The sequence below is a fragment of the Carassius carassius genome, chromosome 3, assembly GCF_963082965.1.
Source record: "Carassius carassius chromosome 3, fCarCar2.1, whole genome shotgun sequence".
NCBI classification, from domain to species: Eukaryota; Metazoa; Chordata; class Actinopteri; order Cypriniformes; family Cyprinidae; genus Carassius; species Carassius carassius.
This window is the reverse complement of record NC_081757.1, coordinates 15,191,507-15,204,587: the sequence shown is the minus strand read 5'-3', so window position 1 is coordinate 15,204,587 and position 13,081 is coordinate 15,191,507. Positions and strand designations below refer to the sequence as shown.

General features: G+C 36.6%; 1 protein-coding gene across 1 annotated transcript; it reads right to left on the bottom strand.

Moving 5' to 3' along the window:
• Nucleotides 1-1,449: 1,449 nt before the first annotated feature.
• Nucleotides 1,450-11,179, bottom strand: LOC132121204 (transmembrane protein 178B-like). Its single transcript, XM_059530399.1, has 4 exons — nucleotides 10,172-11,179; nucleotides 4,211-4,324; nucleotides 2,911-3,048; nucleotides 1,450-2,730 (listed from the first exon to the last, which is right to left on the bottom strand). The coding sequence occupies exons 1-4, from the start codon at nucleotides 10,548-10,550 to the stop codon at nucleotides 2,480-2,482; spliced, it is 882 nt and encodes a 293-aa protein (XP_059386382.1). The 5' UTR covers nucleotides 10,551-11,179; the 3' UTR covers nucleotides 1,450-2,479.
• Between the last annotated feature and the right edge of the window lie 1,902 nt (nucleotides 11,180-13,081).

The window sequence follows — 13,081 nt, the reverse complement described above, 5'->3', positions numbered from 1 at the left end:
TAACCTTTAATTCTGATTTATGGGTGTTGTATGCTGATTGTTTGACTTTACAAATTCATTTAAGTAGTGTATTCTAAATGAGGGTTTAAAGTGAACATGTTCCACAAAGATCCTCTAGGGGGTGCCCCATTTAAAATTATCAACTGTTTTTCAGTAATGCAAATACTAAAACATTGCTTTTCTATGTGAAAATTTGTCTAGAATAGAAAGTGTATTAAACCTGACCCACCTGCCTCATATGCTTCCATTCATGTACGCAGGATAATTATTATATACATTTTTTTAACCCAGCATGTACTTGGCTCATTTAGCAACTGAAGTCCAAGTGTGCTGGAACATTCAAAACTACTTTAATAAATAAACTGAATAAAATATAAATAAAAAGTGCCTCGTGATGAAATGCAACTAACATTTTATTTCATAAAATAAAATCATAAAAAAACCTGACAGAATCTATATACACTGAATCAATATGATGGCATGCGAGACAATGATACTTGTTTTCTCCAGTTGTAATTATGAAATGAACTAGTAAAAACAGTTCATAATCAAAAATAAATAAAAAAAGTTGTGCTACTTTAACTGCCAAAGAATATGGCAGCTTTTGTGCAAACGTCTCTCATATCTCACCATAAATGACAAAACACCTGAAGCTGCTTTTATTAGAAAAGCTTTTTTCCCATGCTCTTTTTTTTATCCTGCCCAAAACATTCCCATATTCAGACGTTTAACACAAATCGTTTCCCAAGTGGTGTTTATTACTTCTTTGCCACTATATTTTTAGTCAATACCTGATCTGCAGTTCATCAGAAAGGTCCCACTCAATACAACACTCTCCTATCCACCTAAAGGGATTTGTTCTTTTGGCTTTGTTTATTTTATGTATGTGTCAGATGTTTGTGCCAATCAGCTGTAAGCTTTACCCTAAAAAAGACTGGACTCCACAGTTTCCCTTAAATGACAATTTCTGAACACATTCCTATTTCCCAAATTGTGCACTTGGAATACATCCACAGTATTGGCCATCTTTAAAGTCTTACATTATCTATGGCGTTTCATCCCACCGTGAATATCAATGTCAGTTCATTGTGCTCAAGAATTGATCTGGGATCTGTGGAGGTCTAAGAGATTTTGAATGTACATCTGGCAAAGACGTGAGGCATTGGTAAATGATTTATGGAAACTGTGCTTTTCAAAGTAGCATCCTCAATAAATAATATCCATTGGTGAGAGAAGAATCAATATGAATTATTCATGATAATGTGGAAACACTCACTTAAAAAAAAAAGATATTACTAGATTATTACTAGGATAAAACCTTCAGGCCGGTTCGGGTTTTTAAAATATCGTTTGGTTGGAGTCATCTAAATAAAAACATTACATGATGCAAACATTATAGCGTCTTGTGTTCAAACACTCTTACCTGCAATCCATCATCTTGATTCAAATTCTGTACATAACGCTTTTCTATCTTCACTTATTGTGGCTAAACAACACTGAATTTCCTTTAAAATCTTGATGTGTAGCCAGAGCTGTAACTGTATCTTGACTATTCAGCAACATTCAGTTGTGCTTGGAAGGTGCTGAGCTCTCGTTTAACTTTGATTCTAATCACGTTGTGCTCTTAACAGCAATAAGGCTTCATGAGAAGTGATGTTCAGAAATACCCCCAAAACATTTCATTTAGTTGGTGATTCACAGGCTAGAAATTCTTCAAATTTGGTCAGGTTCCTCAAAACAGCTAGCCATGAAACCAATCGTTACAATCATAACAAAGAGTGAAAAGGCTCCATTTATACCCCAAGCATTATTTCGTACAAATAGACCTGAAATCTAGAAGAAACAAAGTATTTTTACACATACAGACTCTTTGAGGCCTTAGGAAATGTGCTTCTCAAAGTTTGAATGACAGAAATACTTTTTTCTCTCTTTTCCGTTGCTCCCCTCTTCACTCCAGACTCACAATCCTCCACACCGTCAGTCAGCTATAAGAAAAACCGTGGATTTGTCTTTGTCAAGATTTCTGTGCAGTTGTGTGATTTTGGAAAGAGAGCACCATTTTATCCTCTTTAAGAGAAGACAGTCGCCTCCAGCTTGCTTCTTCGTCATGAAGCAGAGCGGTGAACATTTTCGTTGTTTTTATTTTTTTTTTATTGTGACAAAAAAGAACCAGAGTGAGACATGTGAGACTGTGGAAGATGCTCGTAGGTCTGTGTTTGTGTCTCGATTTGACTTTATCAGCAGTGTTCAGGCCATTTACAGACTTCAACCTTTTAAACAAATGGACGGTGTACACAAGTTGTGTTGACAACTGTGATCAACAAGAGCTCAAGAGCCACTGGAGTCATATGAACATGGAAAGAGAAATTATCTAGTCAGTATACTGCATGACGATGAATAGGCCAGATGCTTTGTCCTTATGTAGACGCTGTATACATTGGTGAAAATGTTGCTGCAGTGTTGCTCCAGAAGTCTCTGATCACACAGTCCCATTTTCATGCCTGGATTTGTGGACTGTGGTGCGGGCCAAGGGGCTGCTTAAAGAAGGGGCCAGCGTGCATAAGAAACCGGCCAGCAGGGTGAGACCCAGTCCGCCCCAGGCACAGAACATGGACCAGCCATACCCATGACTGATGTCCTCCGGTAGGCCGTACAGGTAACGTGGGTAACGCGACAACTCGAAGTTAATGCCGGCCACACACGTGCACAGGGAGATAATACAGCAGGTTCCTGTCAGGGGAAATTACTTGAGATGTATCATCAAACATTCATGAAACAGCCTTTCTTTTTAGATCACAAAAATATAGGATGCAAAGCTTTTGATCTATTTTCAAAGCACCTTGTTGAATTAAAAAAAAGTTACTTCTTTCTCTCTCACACACGCGCATAAACGAACACTCTGTATCTTACCGCCCATGAGGAAGAGTAGTCCAGCTACATACTGCATGAGATCATGTTTTTGACAGCATCCAAGCACTCCGACGATCCAGCCAAAAAGGATGATAGAGACAGCCATGCCCACAAAACCTGCTGTCATCCTCCGCAGATCTGCAGGACAAAACACCAACATTAAGCCTCGTTTGTTACAATTCAGGGCTTGTAAGCATCTAGTGATGACTTTTATTACATATCATATATTTACTTTTGCATCCTGGATGCTTTACTTTTATTCATCAAGGCCTTTTTATTATTATTTCACATTACTACAAAAATTTGCCAACGAAGCAACCGATTAGCGCCTTACTACTATTATATCTTATAAAATTTATAAATAAAATGCACATTTCAATGCACATCATTTTTTGGCCACACAGGGCCAGATAAAATATTAATTTGAAAAAGGGTAATAATAATAATAATAATGATCAATTTCTGTGCATATTACTTCTTGTACACATTATGATACATTATCTTGAACAAAGTAATTTGTTTTATTTTAAGGTGCCTTTTACAGTGTAATTATACATTTAATTTAAATGCTGAGTAATATTAATTAACTATATGTTAGGGTTTGCTTAGGGTTACTTGCATGGAATTATGCATCATTTATTGTTATTAAAATAATAAGTACATGTAATGTGTAACAAGGACACCTTAAAATAAAATCATTTGTCTATTTACTACCATTCAAAAATAACTATCAATATTAAAACAATTGTGCTGATTAAAAATGTTGTGGAAAATTCTGGACAACAGGAAGTCTGAATTAAAAACAGAAAGAAATCTGTAACTTTATAAATGTCTTTACTGTCATTTTAAACATTTAATCGTAATTAATTATTACTCAAATATTCACATCAGTGAGTATTCAGTATGTTTGTCAGAAAAGGCTACTGGGTAATATAAAATGTTTGACCTTTTTGGTGAAATAATAAATCATGTTTAGTTTAGGTAGTGACTGAAAGTGTTTATGTAAGATGTCAAGCATAGGAGAGTAACAATAGTATCATCCATCCATTCTACACACATCCATCCATTCTGTCCTCTGCAGGGTCACGCACTGAAGTATCATATTTTACCAAAATATTCCTACAACTAGGAAAGGATCAATTACAATCTTTTCTAAGAAAATACGCGTGTTTCATAAATGTTGCATTGGAACAAGCACATCACAGACACAATTGTTTATGCAATAATGAGCAGCTCAAACCTCAAGACATGAATTTTGTAAATCTGTAAATTTTGTAAATAAAGAGACTGTCAGACTCACGCAGGGCATGCCACTCATCTTGCCGGATGGTCTTGGTGATGTTGACAGGAAGGTTTCGAGGCAGGATTGAAGAGGTGTAATGATACGTCACAGGGGTGCATCTCTGAATCAACCCTATTTGAACAAAACATTGAATCAAACATTGTACAGGAGTATACTCTTTGATGACATTTACAGTGACTGTTTAGGAAAAGCAAATCAGTCCGATGCTTTAATCTCCTGAGGATCAGCAGGTCTGTTGAGATCGCAAAATGCCACAAGAGGCCCATGCTTGTATTCACTTTAATTAATCTATTTCCTGGAGAGCAATTAGGTGCATTTGATCAAATGCACAGGGTCATAAATGTCACAGTTGCATTTTATATTGATTTTAGTTTCATGTAAAATTAGAGCACCAGACTGTAAACCAAACCTACATCACTGAAACCTTTAATACGGTCTATAAATTTCTCAGTATTTGGACTGTACTAATGTCACTGAAATAAAGCCTACGACTGCAAAACTACTATTTTAAAAGGGAAGAGTTATGTTTGTTTATCTTAAAAAAAAACAAGCAAATTAAATAAAATAAAAAAACCATCATGCTTCAGTAAAAAAGTTAAGACTGCAATTCCTAAGCAGTATAACATTACACAGCATTTTTATTAAAGACAAGCACTTGGTTGGCCCTGTGAGATTTTGCGTCATCACGAATGACATAAGTGTGAGTGTGTTGTGTGTGTCTAGTGCTGATTGCCTTCCTCACTGTTGAAAATTGTATGACTCCTGAACAGGCGAGTGTAAAGCTCAGAATAATTAACTTGCACTTCATGAAGCTGAAACCATCTACAGTCATTTTCTTTCATAAGGTTTCCTCCTTCTGGACATAAAACAGGCTTAATCGGGTAAAAATTCAAATCTTTATCAGAGGAACCTAAAATGTAAATCAAATAGCATTAAAAGTTGCAATGACTTGAATAACAAATATATTTATGTTGCCACAGGCTACACAGGGTTATTCAAGGTACACTTTGTGTTGTTCTCCCCCACATCAACATTATTTTTAGCTTTCATCCAGCTGATGATTTGGTCTGGGATTGATTTGCATAAATCAGAGCAGGCATTCATGTTCTATTCATAAGTGTTGCAACATGCGAGGTATGGTTTGACACTCTTCCAGTTGTTAGACTAGGCGATGCTGATGGAAGACATACTGTAGAGTGGGTTTCTGTTTGGATGCCTCTATATCACTCAGTGTTTTAGCTGTGTTGCAGTAAATAGTTGTTATTGCCTCTTTGGTGACAGGGGAAACATTCTCAGCAAACATTTATTTCAGATTCCTATGGAGGCCCAATCTGCATTGGAATAAAAATCACAACTTCCATATTACGCAATTTAGACTTTTTTTTTTTTTTTTCAGATTTATTTTTTATATAATTAGACATATGAAGTCAGAATTGTGAGATATTAACTAAAGTATGATTTATGATATATAAACACACAATTGCAAGTAAAGTGTCAATTACCTTTTATTATTATTATTTTATTCCATGGTGGAAAAAGTCTGAACTGTGAAATATTAACTAAGAACTTTTAGACCCAAACTTGGAATTTCAAGGAAAAGAGTCAGAATTCTAAGCTATATAATACAGTTCTGAATTTTTTCTCATAATTGCAAGAAATAAAGTCTGATTATGAGATAAAATGTTGCAATTTAAAAAAAAGTGTTTTGTTTTGTTTGTTTTGTTTTTGTTTTGTTTTTAGCAAAAATAGGCTTCCATAGATTCCCAGCATTAAACTTTTATTTTGAATACTTTCAAATTTTCTGTACATTGTCACTGCCACTGTAAAACCTCATTTGTTGTCTGAACTTAAAATTGGAAGTAAGCTTTGGAGCACACATGAAAGTGTTAACTATACATATTTTTTAATTAAATCTACTCATACAGCCAGAAAATGTCAAATTAATGTCAGTAATATATGTTAAACCCCAGCAAGTTTCCCATAGCATTTCCCAAAGTTAATATGAGTATTATACTGTGAAATGTTACATAAAGGTTAGCATGGCCAGTTGGGTCAAAGTCAGACCAAAGTTTTCTATCTTATAATATTCCTTCAAAAGAAAAAGTTTAATTTAATAGAACTTGAACATGTTTTGTAAACAGACCTTTAAACTGATACATTTTACATAACTAAAAAAAATAAAAACAAGTGATAAAAATGATCATATTTGTAAAAATCTACTAACTTTGACAATTAAGTCAAAAGGATTTCAGATTTTAGTGGTTGACACACAGCCTTTGCTGAAGACCATGTGGTTTTGTCTGAGACCATAAGCCAAGACCCAGATCCAGACCAGGACGCTGAATAACAAGACCCACATAAAAGTGGTCTCGATAGGTCTCCAGACAAAAACACCAACATAGTATATAAATTCAACCTGAAGGATATTAGGAAACTTCTGCTGGGAGCTAATCTAGGATGATATTAATCACCCGTTTACACTTCACTAAAAGCAATCATACATAATCTTCTAAAAGATTTGATGATGCAGAAACTTGCTTTCAGCAACATCAGTCAACGGAATGACTAAAACACAACAAATCGGTTCTCAATATAATCCATCAGAGCATGACCACATCCTGCTACATCAAAATGCCTAGTTGAAAGATGATTTATACACCACAGAATATAAAGCACAAATGCTGCACTTGAGTGTTTAAAACTGGTTTACTGGATTCTCTGTCATTAGAAGCATGCTGGGCCAATTGCTGTTATTGTGGATTAGAAAAACAAGAGAGGAGAGGTCAAGGATAAAGAAAAGGATGAGCAGCCATTTAATTACAGTTTTAAAGAAACTGGACTGTGTTAAATTGATTTGTTGAAGTGTTTTCTATGAAGACTCAAAGGCACAAAAGGCATTGAGTTTGTTGCTGTACAGATCTGTGGTGAAGTTATTTGCACAGACCCTGTGCGTGAGCTGAGCCGTTGTGTCATGTTTATCATATCTATGTGTCAAATATATTGTGACAGCTTGTTCTATGTTATAATCACAAACAGACACATCAAAGCCTGAAAATCTTTCACAAAGACACTTTGGGCACTCAACTGTTCATCTGCTGAAGAAAAAGCATGTTTTTTCACTCTTATTTGTGTAAAAGATGAAAAACATAAAAGAATATTTGTGATCCGATGGAAACTACAAAGAGACTTCAAATTAATTGGTGTTAAAACAAAAGAAAAGGATGCCCTGCAGATCAGTTCTTTGAAAACATCAAATTTGCAGCTCATTTTACAAATTTTAATGCTCTTATTGTGATAGATTACTCTTTAAAGATACTTAAAGGTACAATTTGTAAGATATTTGAAGTAAAATATCCAAAGACCACTAGGCTAGTGTTATATATTTTGTCCAGCTGATTACTAACAATATCGCTAATGTTTTCAACAACTAGAAAATTCCCATTCTAGTTCTTCTTCTTCTTAGTTTTATGGCAGATTGCAACCATGGCTTATCAGGTGTATACCGCCACCTACTGTATGGGATGTAGAAACCACATGACAACAGTGTTGTGGCCAAATGCAGAAGTAGCTTCGTGACAAACTTCAACTAGAAAGAGATGCCTTTCTCGTTTGTGTATTACTCGACAGGTGAGTTGTTTTGATTTGTATCTTTACAGAAAACATATGCTATTATAATGATCAACAAGATTAGTATAATGGGGCACACACGCCAAATGCTGGGGATCGCATATCTTGACCCACGCGGGGACGCATCTGATCCATAGTCTGATCGCGTCTTTGCATTGACTTTGTATGTAATCTACTCACGCAAATCGTTGAACTCGCGTTAAATCTGATTTGATGGCCATCAGCGGTTGGGTAGAAGACAACAAATCCCATCATTCCACGCTCCTCCTTAGCGTCATCAAACCATGTGATTGTTATTGTTTTGATAGTGCGCCCTCTAGTGGCAGGTCCTACAAACTGTACCTCACTTAGAGCTTTGGTACACACTGCATGAAAGGTAATTTTCAAAAATCCATAATAGGGGCACTTTAACATTTAGTCTCATTCAGCCTTTTAAAGAATTCTGATAAGTTTAAAGCATTTTACATTTGGATAAGAGGACATATGGCGTACTATATTCATTGGATTTAGCTGGAACTGTTCCAGTTCTCTAAGGATCACTGTCAGTTTGCTTTGGTGGATTTACAGTTCTCAGTTATTATATTGTTATTATGTTGTTAACATTTTGGTCATGTAAACATTTATATTGTCCTGTTTTTAAATTTAGAACCAAATATATTCATTTGGGATGGTAAGGAAAATGTTCTGGCTGCTTTATGTGAACACAAAGATAACCGTGTTGATAATGCAGGGTTGGTGAATACGCTGGACTATAAATCTGGAAGCAATGTATTTCTGGGTGTTGGCTCACAGTCTTACTGGAGTGGCTGCACACCATCACTACTTCATCATTCATGACATCTACAGAGCCACTTAGGGTGACCTGGGAAAATCAATGAACAAATTATTGATGAAGATATGGTCAAGTGAGCAGCGTTCCTTCTCTCTGTAACCCAGCAAGAGAAATGGCTGCTGTAAAAGCTCACACTTAATATTTAAGGCCTTAACATAATGTGGAATGCAATCTTTATCAAAGAATACTGTACCAAACAGTAGAGATGAGTGCTGTAAGCCTCTTATATGTGAGATCAGTATTCATATAATGAGGGTAAGTAAAATATGATAATTTTGCTTAAATCTAATCATCTTATGGATAATAATATCTGATAAACTATATAGCCTAGTCTAGACATTTCTTATCATAATTTGTTATTCAAAAACCAATACTCATATTTGCTGGTATTGCATTTAAATTTCACACTTGAACATTGCATTTCACAGTCCTTCCTCCTGTAATTTTTTTTAATTTTTTATTGTAGTCAACCCTAAGCAATTAGATTACATGAGATTTAGAATACATACATTACATAACACATTCGGTGTTGCTTTGGTTCTGTGTAAATAATTCAGCATCAGAGCAGCCTTAAACTTTCCATTGTCAACACAAAGTCAAAGACAAGATGCTCTTTTAAAAACAAACGATATGAACAACAAAAATCAGGTATGCTCTTACTTTCTGTGAGTTTGTGCTTTTTGGTAGGAATAAAATAAACAGTGAAAACATTGATTTTCAAAAACGTAAAAAACAAATAAAATGCCTTTATTCAACTGCCTACTTCAAGGTAGAAAACATTTAAAAAGAGAGAACAATAAAGATCTGCAAACTCTCTTTTTGTTCAGATATGCCATTCAAAAATACATTAAAATGAATCATGGAAAAAATGACTTTGATTCATGGTGAAGTTGAAAAAAAAAATCTAATACCTCTGCCAAATCAGTATGGCATAAACAACACTCATAAATATATATATATATATATATATATATATATATATATATATATATATATATATATATATATGTAATAACTCTGCCAAATCAGTGTGGTGTAAACACCATTAAGGTTTCCATGTCTCTTTCTAGATCGATTTTATTATCATAGACATACTAATTTTTCATCGATACATTAATGCATTTATATAGCAATACAGAATTAAATAGTCTGTAAGTGCAGATTTTCGTAGTATATAAGCACCCAACTTCACACAGGACACATTCAGCACCTCGGATAGCGACATTAGAGATCTGATCAGGCCTTTCCCGTTGATATCGCATCCCAACTAAACTTCATAGCAACATTACATAAAGGAAATGCCACTAAGCGGAGGTTAATGCCATGTAGGCATGGTGTAAACATGAAGAACCGACCTAACCCAATGGCCAAGCGCCCTGATAACAGTCGTGGGAAATTTACCCCTGAATGAACGTGCACATCCGTTCACTTCAAAATAAAACGACCTGGACCGAGGCTCCAGTGACTGTCAAAGCACCTCCAAACAGAGAGTAGCTCACCTTTGTAAATGAGATCCTCGGTCTCCAGGTCAAAGCCCTCGCGATGGCACTTTCTCCACAGACCGGTGATCGTGGAATTGAACTGGCGGCTACAGTGAGACTCCATGGCCGTCGCCGAAGCCGGAGCGTGCCGCTTCATGCGCGCCTCCGTAGCTTTCTTCTCATAACCCTTCGGAGCCATCTGGAGAGGCAAGTTGTGATTTGAGATGTAAATGTATCCGGGATCGTTACGCTTGTTTGCGTAGTTCTTACAGCGCTCGCGATGCCGCCGGGCATCCGTCTCGTACCAGTAATCGGTGCAGATGGCTATAACCAACAAGATCAGCGAGCAAACCGCCAAGAAAAGCCCCGCGCTAGTTAAAATCTTAATGGCGGCCATCTTCTCCGCTCGTTGGAGAACCCAGACAGACGCGCGGTCCTCCCTCGGCAGCCGTTGTGAAAGGCGAAGCCAGAAAACACACCGGATCTCTAGCAGCTCTCGCACGCGGACATGACCAAGCTCGACTCCAGCTCGATGCGATCTATCGTTGCAGAGCGAGCGGACAGATGTGCTGCTTTTCCACCATCTGTTTTGCTTTTGAGTTGAGGAGAGGGGGAGAGATGGGAAGAGGAGAGGCGATGCGATGCGATGCGAGGAGAGGACCAGTACCGAGTGAGTGTTGCTTGGTGTGAGTGCAATGCTCTCTCTTTCCTCTTGGGCCTAAGCGAACTGAGAAGAGACCAATTAGGTGCCTCACTATTGGAGAGCTCGGGAACACGAGGAATAAGTGATAGACATGAGAGGGTCATTTATTGATTACAAACTTGAGCACAGCATCACAGATCAAACCAGCTTTTCAAATATTTCTTCAAGACTGTATCCTATTAGTTCTCTTGCTCAGCTTGAAGTTTAAACACCTTTCATTATTAGGCCTAATTGGTGGGGCGTTCCATGAAACGGATGCCTTTTACATTTCGGAGAGGGGATTTAAGTAGCCTACATTTTTAAAACAATTTCTTATAGCCATCAATATAAAATGGGACCCAATCTACTTATTTTTTTCTTCTAAACATGTACATGGTCAGTCTTTGTTTTATAAATAAATATATCTCATTATATTCTCACTCTGTATGAAACCAGGCTTAACTCCCAAAATGGCTATTAATCATATATTTATTTTAAAATTATGAAAGATAAGAAAATCTCCTAATAACACAATCTCTAACAAATAAAATAAAATATAAGATGAGATAAAGTACTAAAAAAAGTCATAACAGTACAAGAGAGTGCATGGAGGCATAACCTGTAAACACCAAATAAAGTCTTAATAAATATTTCAAATCAAATCTAAAATAAAAGAGATTAAATTCTAAATAAAAGCTTTAATTATTGTTCTCCAAACAAAATTGGTGTATGTGCCTGTTTTATTTAGTAACAGACATTAATACAGCAAATATGAAGATAGGGCAAAAAAAGCATTGTTAACACAAAAAAGAAAAAAAAATTCTTACTATGCGTTGCTTTCTTGAGAACAATTATCTATAATAAAACAAAATTAATGTAAGCTATTCATTTTCCAACAGACGTTCACAAGAGAAACAATTTAAAATTTAAATTACAATTTCAGCATTTCCCGATCTCAAAGTTAAATATAACCAAACACACAGAGAGAAAACGTCTTACATATTCTTTGGATTACCTGAAAATGTTGATATATTAGCACTTTCAGAAAAGTAAACAAAACCAAACAGAAAACTGCTCGAAGGAAACTCCCAGAAGACAACACAGTTTCCCGCCCACATACAGCAGCCTGTCTTCTGAAACATTCCCAGTCGCAATAAATAAAACAGAACACATCCTACCTATACTAAAAGAACTGAGAAAGTACTTTTTTGTACTGTGCTATGACAAAACACATTCACAGCAAAATCTCAAACTTGATAGACATTTGCCCTTCCACATCACATCCAGTGGGTGAAATGTTTTACAGTCTAAAACCTTGCATCTGTCCTTTCAGACGTGGTCTAGTTCTTTCAGTATTATTCTCCTTCACTGCTCCTATCTGTATGTTTCTTACCATTTCCCCATGATCAGGTGCACTCAACTATTATATTAATATATTTGTGTGAACTGTAGCAGCACTAACTTGCCACCTGCCATCCATGGAGGTGGCCCACAGAGAGGGAGAGAAGAACTGAGAAGAGTTTCAGAAGCGTGGGAGGTTCAGGTCAACATACAGGAGAATAAATGACATTAGTACAAGCAGCCGCGTTTTAGGTGCCATCAAAAATGGTTTGAAGGACAAGACAAAGACTTTCAAATATAAAAAAGGCTACATTTCACTGACTTAAGTTCCAGGCAGTTTACCACACAAAGTGGACTCTGTCAGGGCAGATGACAAAGGAAGACAACCCACAGGCTAGTCGTTATGGCAACAGCCCCTTGCCAAACAGACTGTGTTGAAATAGGACAAGTGTGAACACAAAATCAATACCACCCCCTGATTCCCATATGACATTTCAGACCCAGACTGTGCAGTAAAAATGTGCTTGTTGCACGCATCTTGGCATAGCTGACAGCGTTGCAGAAATGCTACTTTGAACACACACAAGACTTGGAGCGGCAGGCAATGCAAGCCATTTGTGAGTATGACATATCAAAATGCAAAGACCTTGCAGACTGCATGGGACAAAATGGACTCAAAAAAGACTCCAAGCAGCTGTCATCCAAGCAAATAGCATCAGCATAGAGTAACAGTAGTGGAAGGCCAACGCTCGTACACACGTCACAGAAGCACGGTCTAGGTTGCTAATGGTTCAACATGGTGGGCAGTCCATCTCATGAGATTGATTTAGCATAATGGTTCCTCCGCATGGGCATGTAACAGCAATTTAGCAGGTCATGTGCAACATATGCTGGAAACATCGAAC